Genomic DNA, 13,824 nt, shown 5'->3' with positions numbered 1-13,824 from the left:
TGGCTCCTAGGCAGATTTTACTACACTGCCCAAGCTGGCCTCACCCAGGACATGCGGGCTTACATAGCCTCACACCTACAGTCCTCCCAGCCACAGCCAACAGGAAAACATTTTAAGGGTTTCACATCATGAGTTGTGAAGGGGAATGAGAGTCTTTGGGAACGTTCCTGCTGAAGGGGAATTTTGAGAGGCAGATTTCCTAAATGAAGCATGGGGGCTTCCTTATCATTTGGGATTCAACATCATTTATGTAGAACTGTAGATCGCCACCAGACCACACAGTGATCATAACACAACTGGAATACGAAGCTTAATATACAAATAAAATCCGCATTTTTATCGATTCCGTGCTTAATATTGTACAGATGGTACAAGGCATCCTGAAGGCAGAATGGAGTACTTCACGAGAGGCATCCCCAAGTCACGTAGTTGAGTTACACTATAATCAAGGTTAGCCTACACAAAGCCTGTCCCAAGAGGTTTAATACATGTCTCATCCCTTATAAAATGGCACTGGGTGGACTTATTCCTGAAGTTGTCCTCCTGTGTGAGATTATGCTACTCATTCAGTAACTCCTTCCCTGGACCACCATGTTCTACAAAACAAAAGCCTTAAGATGAAGCCATGGCCTGAAGATGTAGCAAGCGCTGGGAACTGGAGGTGTGCTTCAACTAACTCCCATTGCTTCACTTCCGGCAGGCGCCAGGATAACTGATTCTTGCTGAGGCAATCACAGGAAATGCTCCTCCTCCTCCTCCTCCTCCTCCTGCTCCTCCTCCTCCTCCTCTTCCTCCTCCTCCTTAGAGAGACAGAATAAAGGTGACTGAAGGCCAAGCCCTTTGTCATGCTTCAACATGTGCTCAACGCTCAAGTGTGAGCCCTCAGTGTCTTCTGCTCAAGTGAAGGTGGGGCAGTCTAATTCTTGAGGGCCATGCACTTCCATAGCATAAACAAGGAAACAAAGAGACAGACGGGTGCCCTTTAAAGCATAATTATAAGAAGGAAAGAGATGGGACAGCTAGCACATGATCAAAATGCTGGATAGAACTGGATTGTGTCAGTGAGAAGACTCCATCTTCTCATCCCAAAACAACTGAATTCAAGTCGTTATTTAGCATGAAGCAGTGTGGCACTATGGGAGAAGATGGCTCCGAGGTCCCTACTCTATGAACCGTACAAGGGGTTGTATGGTTCTAATAATTCCATGAGCGAAATTATTAGAGGGCAAGAAGGACTTTACCACAAAGAGCTGAGGGAAAGGAAACACAGCCGCAAACATTCTTCAGGGGATGAAGCTTAAATTGTAGGGGGGATTAGAAAAAACAAACAAACAAAACCAAAACCAGCCTTTATGCCCTACTGATCACACTCATTGTTGATATGTTTGTGTGTGAGTTTTGCCTTATTGCGGATTATAAACACAGTCGCAGGAAACAAATAATTACTAGTGATCAACCTATAGATGGAGATTATACAGGGAGTGGGTCTCCCAGGATGAAGGCTCGGCTTTGAGAGACAATGCCCAAGTGTGACATCTGAGATAATTAAATGGGGGGAAGAGAGAAGCTATCCTATCATGACGGCTTAGAATGTTTGTTCCTGGCGAGGTACTAGGAACTGACTGGCGCTGTGGATTACTTCTGGGGGCTGCAGGGTAAATTATCTGGTCTACTCTAAACCAGGACCACGACCGGGAGCTTTCCCTTAGTGGCCTCTCTCAGATATTCAAGTTGATGTTGCCAGCTTCTGGTCTCCTGGGGCCTATTTACCTTTGTAATTTGCACCTGATGCATTTATATTGGTAATTTTTTTTCCCTCTCCCTGGAACCCTGAGACCTCATTTATTCACTAGTGCAATAAAAGTGGTAGAGTGAAAATCCCTCCCTAAAGCAAAGAGGGGAAGAATTGTTTAGGGAAAATGGCACCATGCTAACCAAGGCTCTAATTAAAACATCAGAGGGAAGTCTTGTTCTTACTCAGACAGCGGCTAATGCCAGCATCCCTGTGCACCTGCGTTCTATCCGTGGTCATCCTTGCTAACTTGTTTCAAGCCAGCGTGTTTTTGTGTTTTTGTTTTGTAACAAAACAGTAACAGCCCTAGGGTTGAAGCACCAGAATTTTTCAGCCAGGGCTTGCAGAACCGTTCCTGGTAGTGTGAATGTGGGGGGAAATTACTTTGGGTAACAAAAGCGCAAACAAGAGCTGATTTAGAACAATAAGCAATTAGCGTCGATTATCAACAGTCGCTGGGTTCCAGCTGTTGGCTGGTGCAGCAGGTTCCTTGAAACATAGTCGAATGTGACCTACTGTTATTGGAGTCCAAGAGGGATAAAAGTGTATATCTGCCAGTTAGGAAAGGTAACTGGTTTCTTCTGAAGGGAGTGTGTGTGTGTGTGTGTGTGTGTGTGTGTGTGTGTGTGTGTGTGTGTGTGTACTTAGAATGACAAATCTTCGTGCTCCATGTTTCGTTTTGATGTTCAAAACAAAGCGCGCAGCAAAGCAGGTGTCTGTCTACGCTCACTGTGGAAAGGAGGAACTCAGCGGTTCCTTTAGCTGCTGTGTCTCTGGATTGTATCCTGGGTCACCAGCTAGGCCACCCTAGTATTATACGAGGACATCATATAATTATGGACCACATAACCCTGGAAACCTTAGGAACAGGTAATTTGCAGGGTAATTACATGTAGTCTGCCTACTGCAGATTTACCACAACCCAGAAAGACCTTGCTGTCGCTATTCGGGAGCAGGCCCCCCTGCAGCCACGGTAAGAGCTCTGAAGTACAGAGCTGGCTTTGTGGTCCTGCTGTGTGCGCAGCCCTGCAGGAATTTAGACCGCTTTGTATGGACCTGGTGTCGCTGTTTGAGTTTTGTAGGTGAAGCATCACAGAAGCAGTGGAGATCTGTCCCATGCGCGGTCACCCACTGTGACACCCTTTACCCATCATCAGTACGGGATGACTGAGGACTGTGAGATATCCGGATTTCAGGCTCTCAGCACACATGAAGTTAGCATGTGACGGAAGCTACCTGTCTCTGTAGACTGTTGGTAGCATATGTGTGGCTCATAGAGTTTGTTAGGTGAATTAATTCCCATTGGGTTAGTTTTTACTCAGCAGTTTTCCCCCTGCCCCAGTAACAATGAAGCAAATGCCCACGTACAAACCAGGAAGTGTCATTTCGATGATTTTACGTACAGGTCAAATGCCCCCGTCTTTGGCATCCAATTGCCACTGAGCCGTGTAACTGTGAACAGCCCAAGTCATGTAATAGCGAAATACTTTAGAGCTTCCGTGGGACAATATTAGTAGGCAAATCGAAAGCATTATGACAAATTGAGGGGGGAGGCAGCAGGAAGGAGGGGGAAGCCCTGTCCTTTAGAGTCATTAAAGGCATTTTCACATTGTGCCGTGTCTCTGACCTTACACAATAGGCCCTGGTGAGGCCCCTTGAGCTGGTGTGAATGCATAGGTTCCCACCATAGGTTCCCACCATCGGTTCCCACCACCTCCGATGCTTCCTCAGGCGGTCCATAGACACCAATTGCATATATACATCTTTTTGTGTGTTTGCTCCCTGCGTACGTCCCCATTTATTCAGATCCCCTTGTCTTTCAAAGCCTCTACGGTTCAAGGAACATTTTAAATCCTTTCTGTCTAGGCAAAGTATCATTTTCAGACTGTTATTTTCTCTAATAATATGTGAGGGTCTTGTTACATTCTAGACATGGTTAGCAAAAGGAGGAATTTTATGCGGGCACCCTAACATGAAGTATGTCCCCTGCCAGAGGCTCTGCCCCCAGCTGACTCTCTGCTCTCAGCTTAGTGTGAACTTGTCCTGCAGGTGAAATAGGAAATGTGGGTGGGTGGTTTTCTTTGCCTTTGTGAATGCCAACCGTTCTGCCGTAAAAGGACGTTACTGCTACAGGTTCAGGCCAGTGCTTTGGTTAGGACATCGTAAGAGACTATATATACCACTGTCACCTAAGCAGTACTAAGGAGAAGCAGTTTTGGAAGCTGGTTCTGAGTCCATGATCTATACTTTGGGTCAGTGTGAGAGACGGTCAGTAGGAGAGCGGTGAGCTCCAAAGAAGCTATCTCACATCGGACTGTTTGCCCAGTTGAGTGGGAAATGACCCACTTGCAGTGTCTGCTTTGCTCTGACCCGTAACTACTTTATTTCAGCAAGAAGGATGGTGGCCTTGTTGAGGCAAACAGGAAGTTCTACCCTGCTGGCACTATGCCGAGAGTCCTCCAGAGTCCTCCTTCCCGTTCCTCCCTAGTGGTTGTCAGGTACTTGTGGAAGTTGGAGTTACTCCGCAGGTCCACACAGATGCTTAGCGAGCCGAGGACAGCAGCATCAACTGTTATCCTGAGCAAGAGTCAACATCCCTTTCCCAGAAAAGACACGTTATTTCCTTGGTTGCAGATCTGGTTTTGTGGGCCAGTAGGGAAGAAAAAAGTAGCGGCTCCCTGGCCTCCGGACGGTTTGCAAGGGCATTCGCTTTCTTCCCGGAGGACAGATTGAAATACAACGAGCCCAAAACAGAATAACTAAGACATGGGCTCTCCAAGACTTAGTGTGAATCTAAGCCTCTGGTCTCATCCGTGACAAAACTCAGCAGGGCTTTTCTCTGTGGTGGTTGGGGGCAAGGCAGGGTGTAGGGAGAGATTGAGAACAGGTACTGGTCAGTGCTTTGCGAAGCCAAGGCTAAGACTCTCCTCTTTGACACAAACCACCTGCCCCCTGCCTTATGCCCCTGGTATTTGCTCTGGGTTAACCTGGTGCAGCAGTCCAGCCAACACTAAACCTATTAAAGCCACTTGATCCCAGTAGCTACAGATATTAGAAGTGCCTGACAGCAGAGGGGACCAGAAATGTGTTTTTAATTCTTTGGCCACAAGGGTAAACCAAAGCAGTTTTGAGTATCACACAAGATTGCCTATATTTGAGGGAAGTGATTAAACATGATTAATATTAAGAGGATGGGAATTTATGATGGATTGCTGCTTAAATTTGTGACATGGGGAAAGCCTGTTGTTGGGGTGAACAAGGAGATGGTTGGTTATACTAGAAGACTTGTGCACATGGGAAACTGGTATAGAAAGTAGATTCTTGAGTCCAACTATCTGGTCAACACTAACTAGCAGTGCAGGCTGGTGTACACATTTGTAGGAGTGGCCTTGTTGGAGTAGGTGTGTCACTGTGACAGTGGGCTTTAATAGGTTAGTGCTAGCTGCCTGGGAGTCAGTATTCTGCTAGCAGCCTTCAGATGAAGATGTAGAACCCTCAGCTCCTCCTGCACCATGCCTGCCTGGATGCTGCCATGCTCCTGCCTTGAGGACAGTGAACTGAACCTCTGAACCTGTAAGCCAGCCCCAATTAAATGCTGTCCTTTATATGACTTGCTTTGGTCATGGTACCTGCTCACAGCAGTAAAACCCTAACTAAGAAAATCATGTAGCACAGAGAGGGCTGTTTGAGCATCAAATACTTCAAAACATGCAAGGCGCTTTGGATAACTCCTGAGGAATGTGCACTACCAGTGACAACTGGAAGCCAGGAGCACCAGTGTTGGCCAAGGGGAGTAAAAGAAGCTGGGAAGTCTGTGGAGGTAGTCACTGGAGCCGGGATGTCTACCTGGGAAGGCTTCTTAAAAAGTGGGTTAACATTCTCCTGCGATTGAGTTTGCGATCTCAAATATGCTCTTGGTTTCCCAAGTGTTGTTATTTACTTAGTTTTCCTCCTTGGAAAAGTAATTTAGGCACCTGGACCCGTTAGGCAGCTTTCTTTGCCCAAGCAATCTGCTTGGTAAGAACGTGAGGACTCTGGGTCCAGCCCACAAACAGAGATGGGGCATGCGCAACACTCTGCAATTACCTCACTGATTTAGTCTGGGGCTTTAATTTTTCTTATCAGTAATTCACTTCAGATAACAGCTCCAGAGATAAAATGGGCCTTCAGGGTTGCTTGGCTGAAGGGAGGGAGAACAAAGGTTCTGTTGCTCTTTTATCTCTTGTTTACTGAAAAGTATTTGGTTGTAAAAGATAAAGACAAAACTATTGTGTGGGCTCTAGAAAATGAACAAATAAAAGTAATTATTGTAGTGGGGCATTAAGTAACAATAGGATATATTTACTTCTCTCCCTGGTTGGTGGCTTCAAATCCGGCACTTTATTTATCTATTTTTTTAACCTTCTTTTTCTCCATTCTCTTAAAAAAAATGTATCTTGTGATATGTGTCTATCACAGGAATAGACCTTTAGGGTAATTTTCTTTGAGAGTGAAATTGAGGGCCTGCATACCTCAGACTTATTTTGTTCTGAGTATCGTAAACCGCTGCCTTTCTGTTAAAGATGCAGTAAAACACATTCCGAAGCTCCTTGAGTCCCGCGTAGAGAGGGAGCTGGTCACAACAGATAATGGGATAATGTGTATTTACCTCAAGTGTTGGCTTCCTCAAGAATGCCTTAGGGGAAGTAATACGCTTTTCTTTGAAAACACATTAGTTTTTCAAAGTCTCTAACTTTTGTAATTGTGTAGGGGTAAGGACCTTTTGGGGTGCACAGTAATCATCACAACAGAAGGGTGGTGTGTGAGTCCTCTGCCGAACAGTTTAGGTACAGTCTTGGAAGTGTTTGTACAGAATCAGCCATGAATGTGTGTCTTCCTCCCTCCCTCCCTCCCTCCCTCCCTCCCTCCCTCCCTCCTTCCTTCCTTCCTTCCTTCCTTCCTTCCATGTATTCATTAAGACAGACAGACAGACAGACAGATAAATGTAATTTTTAACATTCTTTCAAAAGTCAGGCTATAGGAGGGTCTACAGTGGGAAACCCCCTCCTTTCCAATTATCCCGTTCCACTCCAAAGAGGGTGACTTTCACTTATAGACTTGGTGGCGATACATAGAATGCCATGAGGATGCCAACCTTCCTTAATCACAAAGAAGGAACATAACGGAAACTGAAGCTGTTTTCGTCAGAAAATGCTGCAACTCTTGAGTCCTGCTTCTAGAGGCACGGACCATTCCACGGGTTTTCCATTTCCCAAAGGCGCAGACTAACTTTCTAACCAGCACCCTACCAATCGGTTAGGTAGACCATGGAAAAGCAGCAACGGGTCTCTTGTCGCCGGAGACCACAAAGTACCCCAGTGTTCCGTAGTTGAATCCTGTGAACATGCATGCTCTAATTCACAAATTGTTTTGTATCAGTATGCGGATTAAAGGGTTGAATGCATGTGGCTATAGAGCCAGAAACTCTTTTTCCAAGTTATCATGTGAAAGAATTAATGAAGCCTCATCTTCTTTTAAGATGCAGGATGAGTAGCGTCTCTTCAGGGTTCCATGTATGTCAGGATGGTCAAGATAACCTGGGATGAGGGTTTGGGCAGCTAGGCTTAATACAGCGTTTCTTTCCTCCCTGAATGGTACCCAACAAAAACAAACAAGCAAACAACCCGGATGAGACTCTGCTGAGATGCTTTTGTGGTGACCACGCACGCAGATGTCTTGTTCTGTTTTAACCTGTGTCAGCATCTGCAGCTGTGTCCTGACAGATACAGGTCTCTGGTGAGTCCTCCGCCTCGGCTTCTAAAGGGAGCTCCCATGTCTAATGGACTTTGGAACAGAGGCAGTTGTGACCTTTCTTTCCTGGGAGATGAGGTGAGCATTGTAGCTGTGCTCTGCAGGTTCACATCTGAGTGCTGCCGGGTGGAAAGTTCAAGAAATGCTTGACTCCTTCTGAAATGATAAGTGGACTACGGCTCGGCTCGTGGAGATAGAGCATTGTTTAACTGAAACACAATGTGGCCAGGAGACAGAATATGTTTGCTGCGTACTGGTTGCCAATTTTTCTGACCGTAGCAAGAATAGACATCATGCACACAAGTTGCATAAAGCACGTTTATTATCTACCAATGGGTATCGAGGGATAGTAGACTCTAGCACTCATTGTTGACTTGTCCTGAAAGCTCAGGCATCCATGGACCACAGAGCCCTGTCTGTCAGCTGTAGCCGATGGACCCTGGAACACAGAGCACTCTGGATTGTATACCTTAGATCCATAGGGTATGCAAGACTGCTTGGCTGCGGGTTGTCCTACTGAATCAGAGCTGGTCAGCAGTACTGGAGGTGGATGGTCAGAATATTCTCAGCAAAGTGAGATGGAGACTCATTTACATACGTCAAAGACATCATCAACATAAGACCGTGTTCAGAGAGATGTCTCCTAGACTTTCCATGACATGTTCACCATGTATAGCCTAGTCAGGAGTTTCCAGCATAGGCTACAATTATCGAGAACGATAGGCGAGAAGTCAGGGGAGATAGGATAAGCAGGGAGCTGGATCTTCCAGCTCTTCTTCTTTTTCTCCTTCTTCTTCTTCTTCTCCTTCTCCTTCTCCTTCTCCTTCTCCTTCTCCTTCTCCTTCTCCTTCTCCTTCTCCTTCTCCTTCTCCTTCTCCTTCTTCTTCTTCTTCTTCTTCTTCTTCTTCTTCTTCTTCTTCTTCTTCTCCTTCTCCTTCTCCTCCTCCTCCTCCTTCTTCTCCTTCTCCTTCTCCTTCTCCTCCTTCTCCTTCTCCTCCTCTTCCTCCTCCTCCTTCTCCTTCTTCTCCTCCTCTTCTTCCTTCTTCCTCTTCTTCCTCCTCCTTTTACCAAAGATACGATAATAAAAAGTAGTGATGTTGTGAGGAAAGAATTAAACTGTGTCATTAGACTGTGAGGGTTGGCAGGTAGTGTCAAATCAACTACATGATGCTCAGTCCGGCACAATAATACACTTTGTGCTTTTGCACATACATATATAATATATTACATATAATATGTAATGTATACTATATAATATGTAATGTAAATATAATATGTAATGTATAAAATATATAATGTTTATAAATAAATATAAATATTTAATAAATATAATTTTTATGTAAATTTCATCAGATCTGATAGATGAGTTTGCTGTAGATTAGATAGCATATAGAAAGTATAGTAATAGTGGTGGTGGTTAAATTAATGATATATTATATAGATTTTGAATTCTGTTTTAACTACATAGTTTACAATCCCTCATGTTCAGGATTTGGGCATTCTCCTTTAAAGGATTCTCAGTTTCCACTCTTAATGGCTTTTATGCACATATTTTCACAGAACAAAGCTCTGTCTTTGACTTAAGACTCAAAGACGTTAGATGGCTATAGCATTCTGTGTTGACATCCATGGCTCGAAAATGTTCTGTCTGATCTAGAGTAACCAGAGAGGTGTCTGGAGACCAAGAACAACAGAAGGGACAAATATCTCATTTTCTCGTCTCCTTGAACACATTTGACTTGGGGAATTAAGTGGAAAAGGTTAATGTAAAACAGATAATGGATTAAAATAGGTTATTATTTATAAACATAAAAAAGGGTGAGCAAATGAATCATTAATAAACAACCACCAAAAAACTAACAACAACAAAAAAAAGATGAAGTTTGTAGGTAGTCAGCTATTGCTCCTGGCTGCATGTGTTTCTTGACTGGCTCCTCTGTTCTGTGGCCCTGCATAAGCTCACCCACTCCAAGGGAGAGAAGAGATCTTCAACCAAGAATCTGTGTTTCCCCGAGGACACTAGCCTCAAGACTTTAATGGAGAATAGGACTGAGAAAGCTTCTTTTGGGGCTGCCTCTAGAATTTCCCATTTCTGAGTTAAAAGGCACCACCCCTTTTAGGTCCGTTCCCCACATCTGGGAACGATAATGCAACGGTCTGCACAGCTTTCTCTCCAGTCATAACAGAGGGACTAGTTTTTTGTTTGTTTGTTCGGTTGGTTGGTTGGTTGGTTTTTTTGTAAAATTAAGTTCATCAAACATTTGTCGGCACCTGCTATTCAAATTCTGTGCTTGTTGCTAAAAGGGATACAAATATTAAGACACAACTCCTGTTTGCAAGGAACTTTCCAGTCCAAGAGGGAATTAGATTGGCATGAAAGTAGCTGTCGTTCAGGGCAGAAGGTGCTATGAGGCTGAACAAAATTGTCACCATTTCCCCTGCGCTATGCAGTACAGTGACTCCCTGTCAACTTTTGGGTCAAATGAAGAAATCTTAGCCTTCATAATTGACACTACTGTACCCATTGAAAGTTTTGCTTTACCCCAAGCTACTGTCTACACAATCTACTCTTCTCCTGTCCTCTGCCTAATAGCAGGACGAACACATCCATCGGTGCACCCTTCCCTCTCTCCCCTCAATTATTATTCCTGTAACTTTTAACCGCCTGTCACTCTGGAGGAAACAAAAGGAAATCAGGCCCTGCCTGGAGCAACTCACCACCCAGTGGGAGAAGACAGACAAGAATCCATTTTTGAGAAACAGTCTATTGTAATAGAATGTTCAGAGTGTCCCGGGAGGAGAGAGGGGATGGAGGCCTCACAGAGGAAGTGAACCTTTGCCAGAAGTTGATTAGGGGTTCACCAGGGAGAAGAGAGAAGGGAGAGCATTGCAGATGGAGGCACCTTCGTGAGTAGGACAGAATCTGGCTCAGTCAGGGTTCTGGTGGCGGGAATGAGGGCTAGAGGGCCAAAGGCAGTCACAGTGGGACCTGCCTTATGCTAAGGAGTGAGTGCCCTTTGTCCTGCTGTCAGGGAAGTAGTTTGAAATAAAGATGTGAGCTGGGTGTTCAGTGCTAACACAGATGCAGTAAGGTCAAGCCTCTGGTGGTGGAAAGTTGGGGTAGTGTCAGCAGAGAGGGACAGGGGAGAGTCAGTTTAAGTACATTGAGACCCTCAATATAAGGCCATTTTCAGATCTATTTGTTCGAGGCCCTCCCTGCCTTCATATCTATATCTATATCTATATCTATATCTATATCTATATCTATATCTATATCTATATCTATATCTATATCTATATCTATATTATATCTATATTATATCTATATTATATCTATATTATATCTATATTATATCTATATTATATCTATATCTATATTATATCTATATCTGGTAGTATAGTTTATATGACAGTAACTAAATAGCCCCAGGATTTCCAGGACTTGAGGTTAATATGTTGGGCAGTAGCCTGCATTTGGCTATTATTGCTAAATCTATTTCAATATATTTTCCAATATTTTCTCCCATGAACACAATCCTCTTTGTAAACCAATACTCCTCACTTTGGTCCAGGGAGCAAAGCACTTTCATTCAGTCTGCAATCCCACCGACCACTACTCAGAAAGCAGACATACCTTGAGAGCCCAAAAGGAGAGGAAGGTAGGTGGCCATGGCTTAGTTCTGGAAGTCCTCCACACTTCCCAGCCTGTCCCAGTTTTCTCTTTTTCTTTTGCAGTTGCAGAATCTGCATTACTCAAGCAATGCTTCACTGCTCAGCTGAGCGTTTTCCTGGAATTAGTCCTTCCTTGTGCATGCATCTTCGTTTCTGACAGGTTCGGAAGGTTCCCTCACCAGTCTTAATACTCAGGGACGTGGGGTGTCCTGTGTAAATGGGAGTGAAAATATATTGGGTTGAATTTGGCAGAACTGGCGTGTGTGTTTGGTGGGAATCTGGCCTTGGTAGTCTTTTATACATAAGTAGTCATATGATTGATTTTCCCCTTATTCGTGATCTCACATCTATCAGACGACTGCAATTTCATGTGAGCTGAGATGGACCAATAGGGAACATGTAACAATTCATGTGTGATAGTATTTATTATAGACCATTTTGGCTTTTGAGATCCTCATTTCTTGTCTGGTCTAAGTAGAAAGGCATGGTCACTCTTAATGTCACATTGCTGTGTCACGTTTTAAAGATGAAGGAAAAGTGTCAGAGCATCTAAGTAAGCCTTTCTCATTTCAGCGTCCAGTTGGGTGGGACTCAGTAGAAAACAAGTCATTTGCTTGTTAAAAATCAAACACACAAAGACGCAGCTTAAAAGGGGAACCCCCAAAATGACTTCATGTTCAGGGGAAGGGCCCATCTGAAACAGTGAAGCAGGACTTGTTTACCCACAACCCAACATCATCCCTCCTCCTCCTTCTCCTCCCCCTCCTCCCCCCTCCTCCCTCTTCTCCCTCTTCTCCCCCTCCTCCTTCTCCTCCTCCTTTTCCTCTTTTTCCTCTTCCTCTTCCTCCTTCCTCCTCCATCCTCCTTTTTCTCTTCTCTTCCTCTTCGCCATCTCTGACTTTTTCTTCCTCGCTCAGTCTGACTTTTAAAATAAATAAGTCAACGATGTGAAACCTGATTCCGATTGGTCCCCTATAGTTATAAAAACAGTGAGTGTCTGTGCCTTTTAAACACGATCCATGGGAAGCAGGTAGGGCAACGATTATTCTTATCCCAATACAAAAAGCTAAACAGATCAATTCACTCCTTCGCCTGTACCAATTCTACCACAAACATTTTCTGCCCTGGAAAAAAAAGCAGGAGGGGGGATGAGATTCATTGAGGAGTAACAGGGCTAGCTGTTTGTCTGTCATCCAGCAAACTTAAAACACTTACATTATGCTGGTGCACCTCAGGGGGTTACTTGTAGGCTTCCAGCTCTGCCTGAGAATTCACTGTGGAGAAGTGTGTGTAGTCTGTCTTGCTTTCTTTTTTTACACTGAATTTGCATTTTAACGTATTTTGCATTCTTCATAGCTAAGAAGGAACTTTTTCTTTTCTAACTCCCTCCCCTCCACCCCTCATTATTTCCACCCTGGGACCCCTGTAAGTGGAAGTGGATCTAAAATTGGGTCATATAGAGCAGACCGAACTGCAGTGTAGGAAAGGAATTTGAATCAAAGCGGGGAAGAGAACAGAATTAGAAATTTGAACTTTCCTTTTAGATTATTTTCTGTACTTTCTTGGTTTTGGTTTGTTTCTTCTTTCCTTCTTTCTTTCTTTCTTTCTTTCTTTCTTTCTTTCTTTCTTTCTTTCTTTCCTTCTTCCTTTCTTTCCTTCTTTCTTTCTTGTTCTTTTTTTTGATTTTTAATTCCACTTTGCCTGTTCCTCCTGAAGCTTCCCCACTTTCTCTCTTCTTTCCCACCCACTGTGTTTCCACTTCTCGATTCTCCTTGACATTTTATTTTCCAGGCACATTTCCCTTGGTGTACACTCTTCCCTTGAGCTCTCACCGTACCTGCTTGCAAACATCCGTCCTCTCAGAATGAGGATGTCAAAGAAAAGCCTGGAGACTGTCTCAGCAGCTCGGCTCTTGTGGGAGCCCTACCTAGCCGCCCTGGGTAGCAGGTTCCCCTTATTCCATTCTTCCCAGCATCTCATTTAAATTACTTGACCTGAGCTGAGCTGTGAACACCCTGGGATGCCCAGTGACTCTCCCCCAGTGCTCTCTCGTAGAAGAAGCCATTAGGGGCAGATATTACTGCTGTTGTTGGCTTCTCCATCTTAAACACAGACCTCTCAAGAGCCTTGTCCCTCATTTCAGTAACTATACACTAAAAGTTGTTGGCCTGAATCTGTTTAAAATTTCCAAATGAGTTCTGAACTGGATCCCCTCATGATTTGCACTATGAACTTTCCTTTGCCTTATTATTGGAACTGATAGCTCTCTCCTTCTCTTCTGCTGTGGATTCCATTTGCAAGGAGCCGAGGTTTGGAGAGCCATGAGTCGTCCCTCACTGTAGGCTGCTATGAAACTCTCTGAAGACCAGCGACCATTAACCTTGGGAGAGCAGAGAGGGCTCTATCTCGGTGAAGACTGTGGCTGGCATTTTGTCATCTCTAAGGGTGCTTAGCTGTTGCTGCAGCTTACCTGTTTCTAACTAATTAGGAGTTACTGTGACTCTGTTTGACAGTTAAGGACATAGTGAACTTTAAGGTAGATCGCTACCGTGGGACTGCCAACAGTTTTC

General features: G+C 44.3%; 2 protein-coding genes across 9 annotated transcripts in view; one reads left to right on the top strand and one right to left on the bottom strand.

The window, feature by feature from the left end:
* Window positions 1-13,824, top strand: part of Efna5 (ephrin A5) — a 279,914-nt gene that overhangs the window by 161,530 nt on the left and 104,560 nt on the right. The window lies entirely within an intron of this gene.
* On the bottom strand, window positions 6,766-12,530 carry LOC148003872 (uncharacterized). The gene is made up of 3 exons (XM_087569036.1): window positions 12,470-12,530; window positions 11,217-11,463; window positions 6,766-8,643 (listed from the first exon to the last, which is right to left on the bottom strand). The coding sequence occupies exons 2-3, from the start codon at window positions 11,330-11,332 to the stop codon at window positions 8,226-8,228; spliced, it is 534 nt and encodes a 177-aa protein (XP_087425162.1). The 5' UTR covers window positions 11,333-11,463; window positions 12,470-12,530; the 3' UTR covers window positions 6,766-8,225.

This window comes from Rattus norvegicus, chromosome 9, assembly GCF_021556685.1.
Source record: "Rattus norvegicus strain SHRSP/BbbUtx chromosome 9, alternate assembly SHRSP_T2T, whole genome shotgun sequence".
In the NCBI taxonomy this organism is placed as follows: domain Eukaryota; kingdom Metazoa; phylum Chordata; class Mammalia; order Rodentia; family Muridae; genus Rattus; species Rattus norvegicus.
The sequence above is the reverse complement of the archived record's forward strand: the minus strand, read 5'-3'. Positions and strand labels throughout refer to the sequence as shown.

What these genes read in the sequence shown, in the direction of transcription:
- LOC148003872 (XM_087569036.1), bottom strand. Translation starts at nt 11,332, where the DNA reads ATGCAGATTCTGCAACTGCAAAAGAAAAAGAGAAAACTGGGACAGGCT. An exon ending in TCTCCTTTTGGGCTCTCAAG is followed by an intron (nt 8,644 to 11,216) that starts GTATGTCTGCTT and finishes CTTTGGTAAAAG; the next exon opens with GAGGAGGAAGAAGAGGAAGA.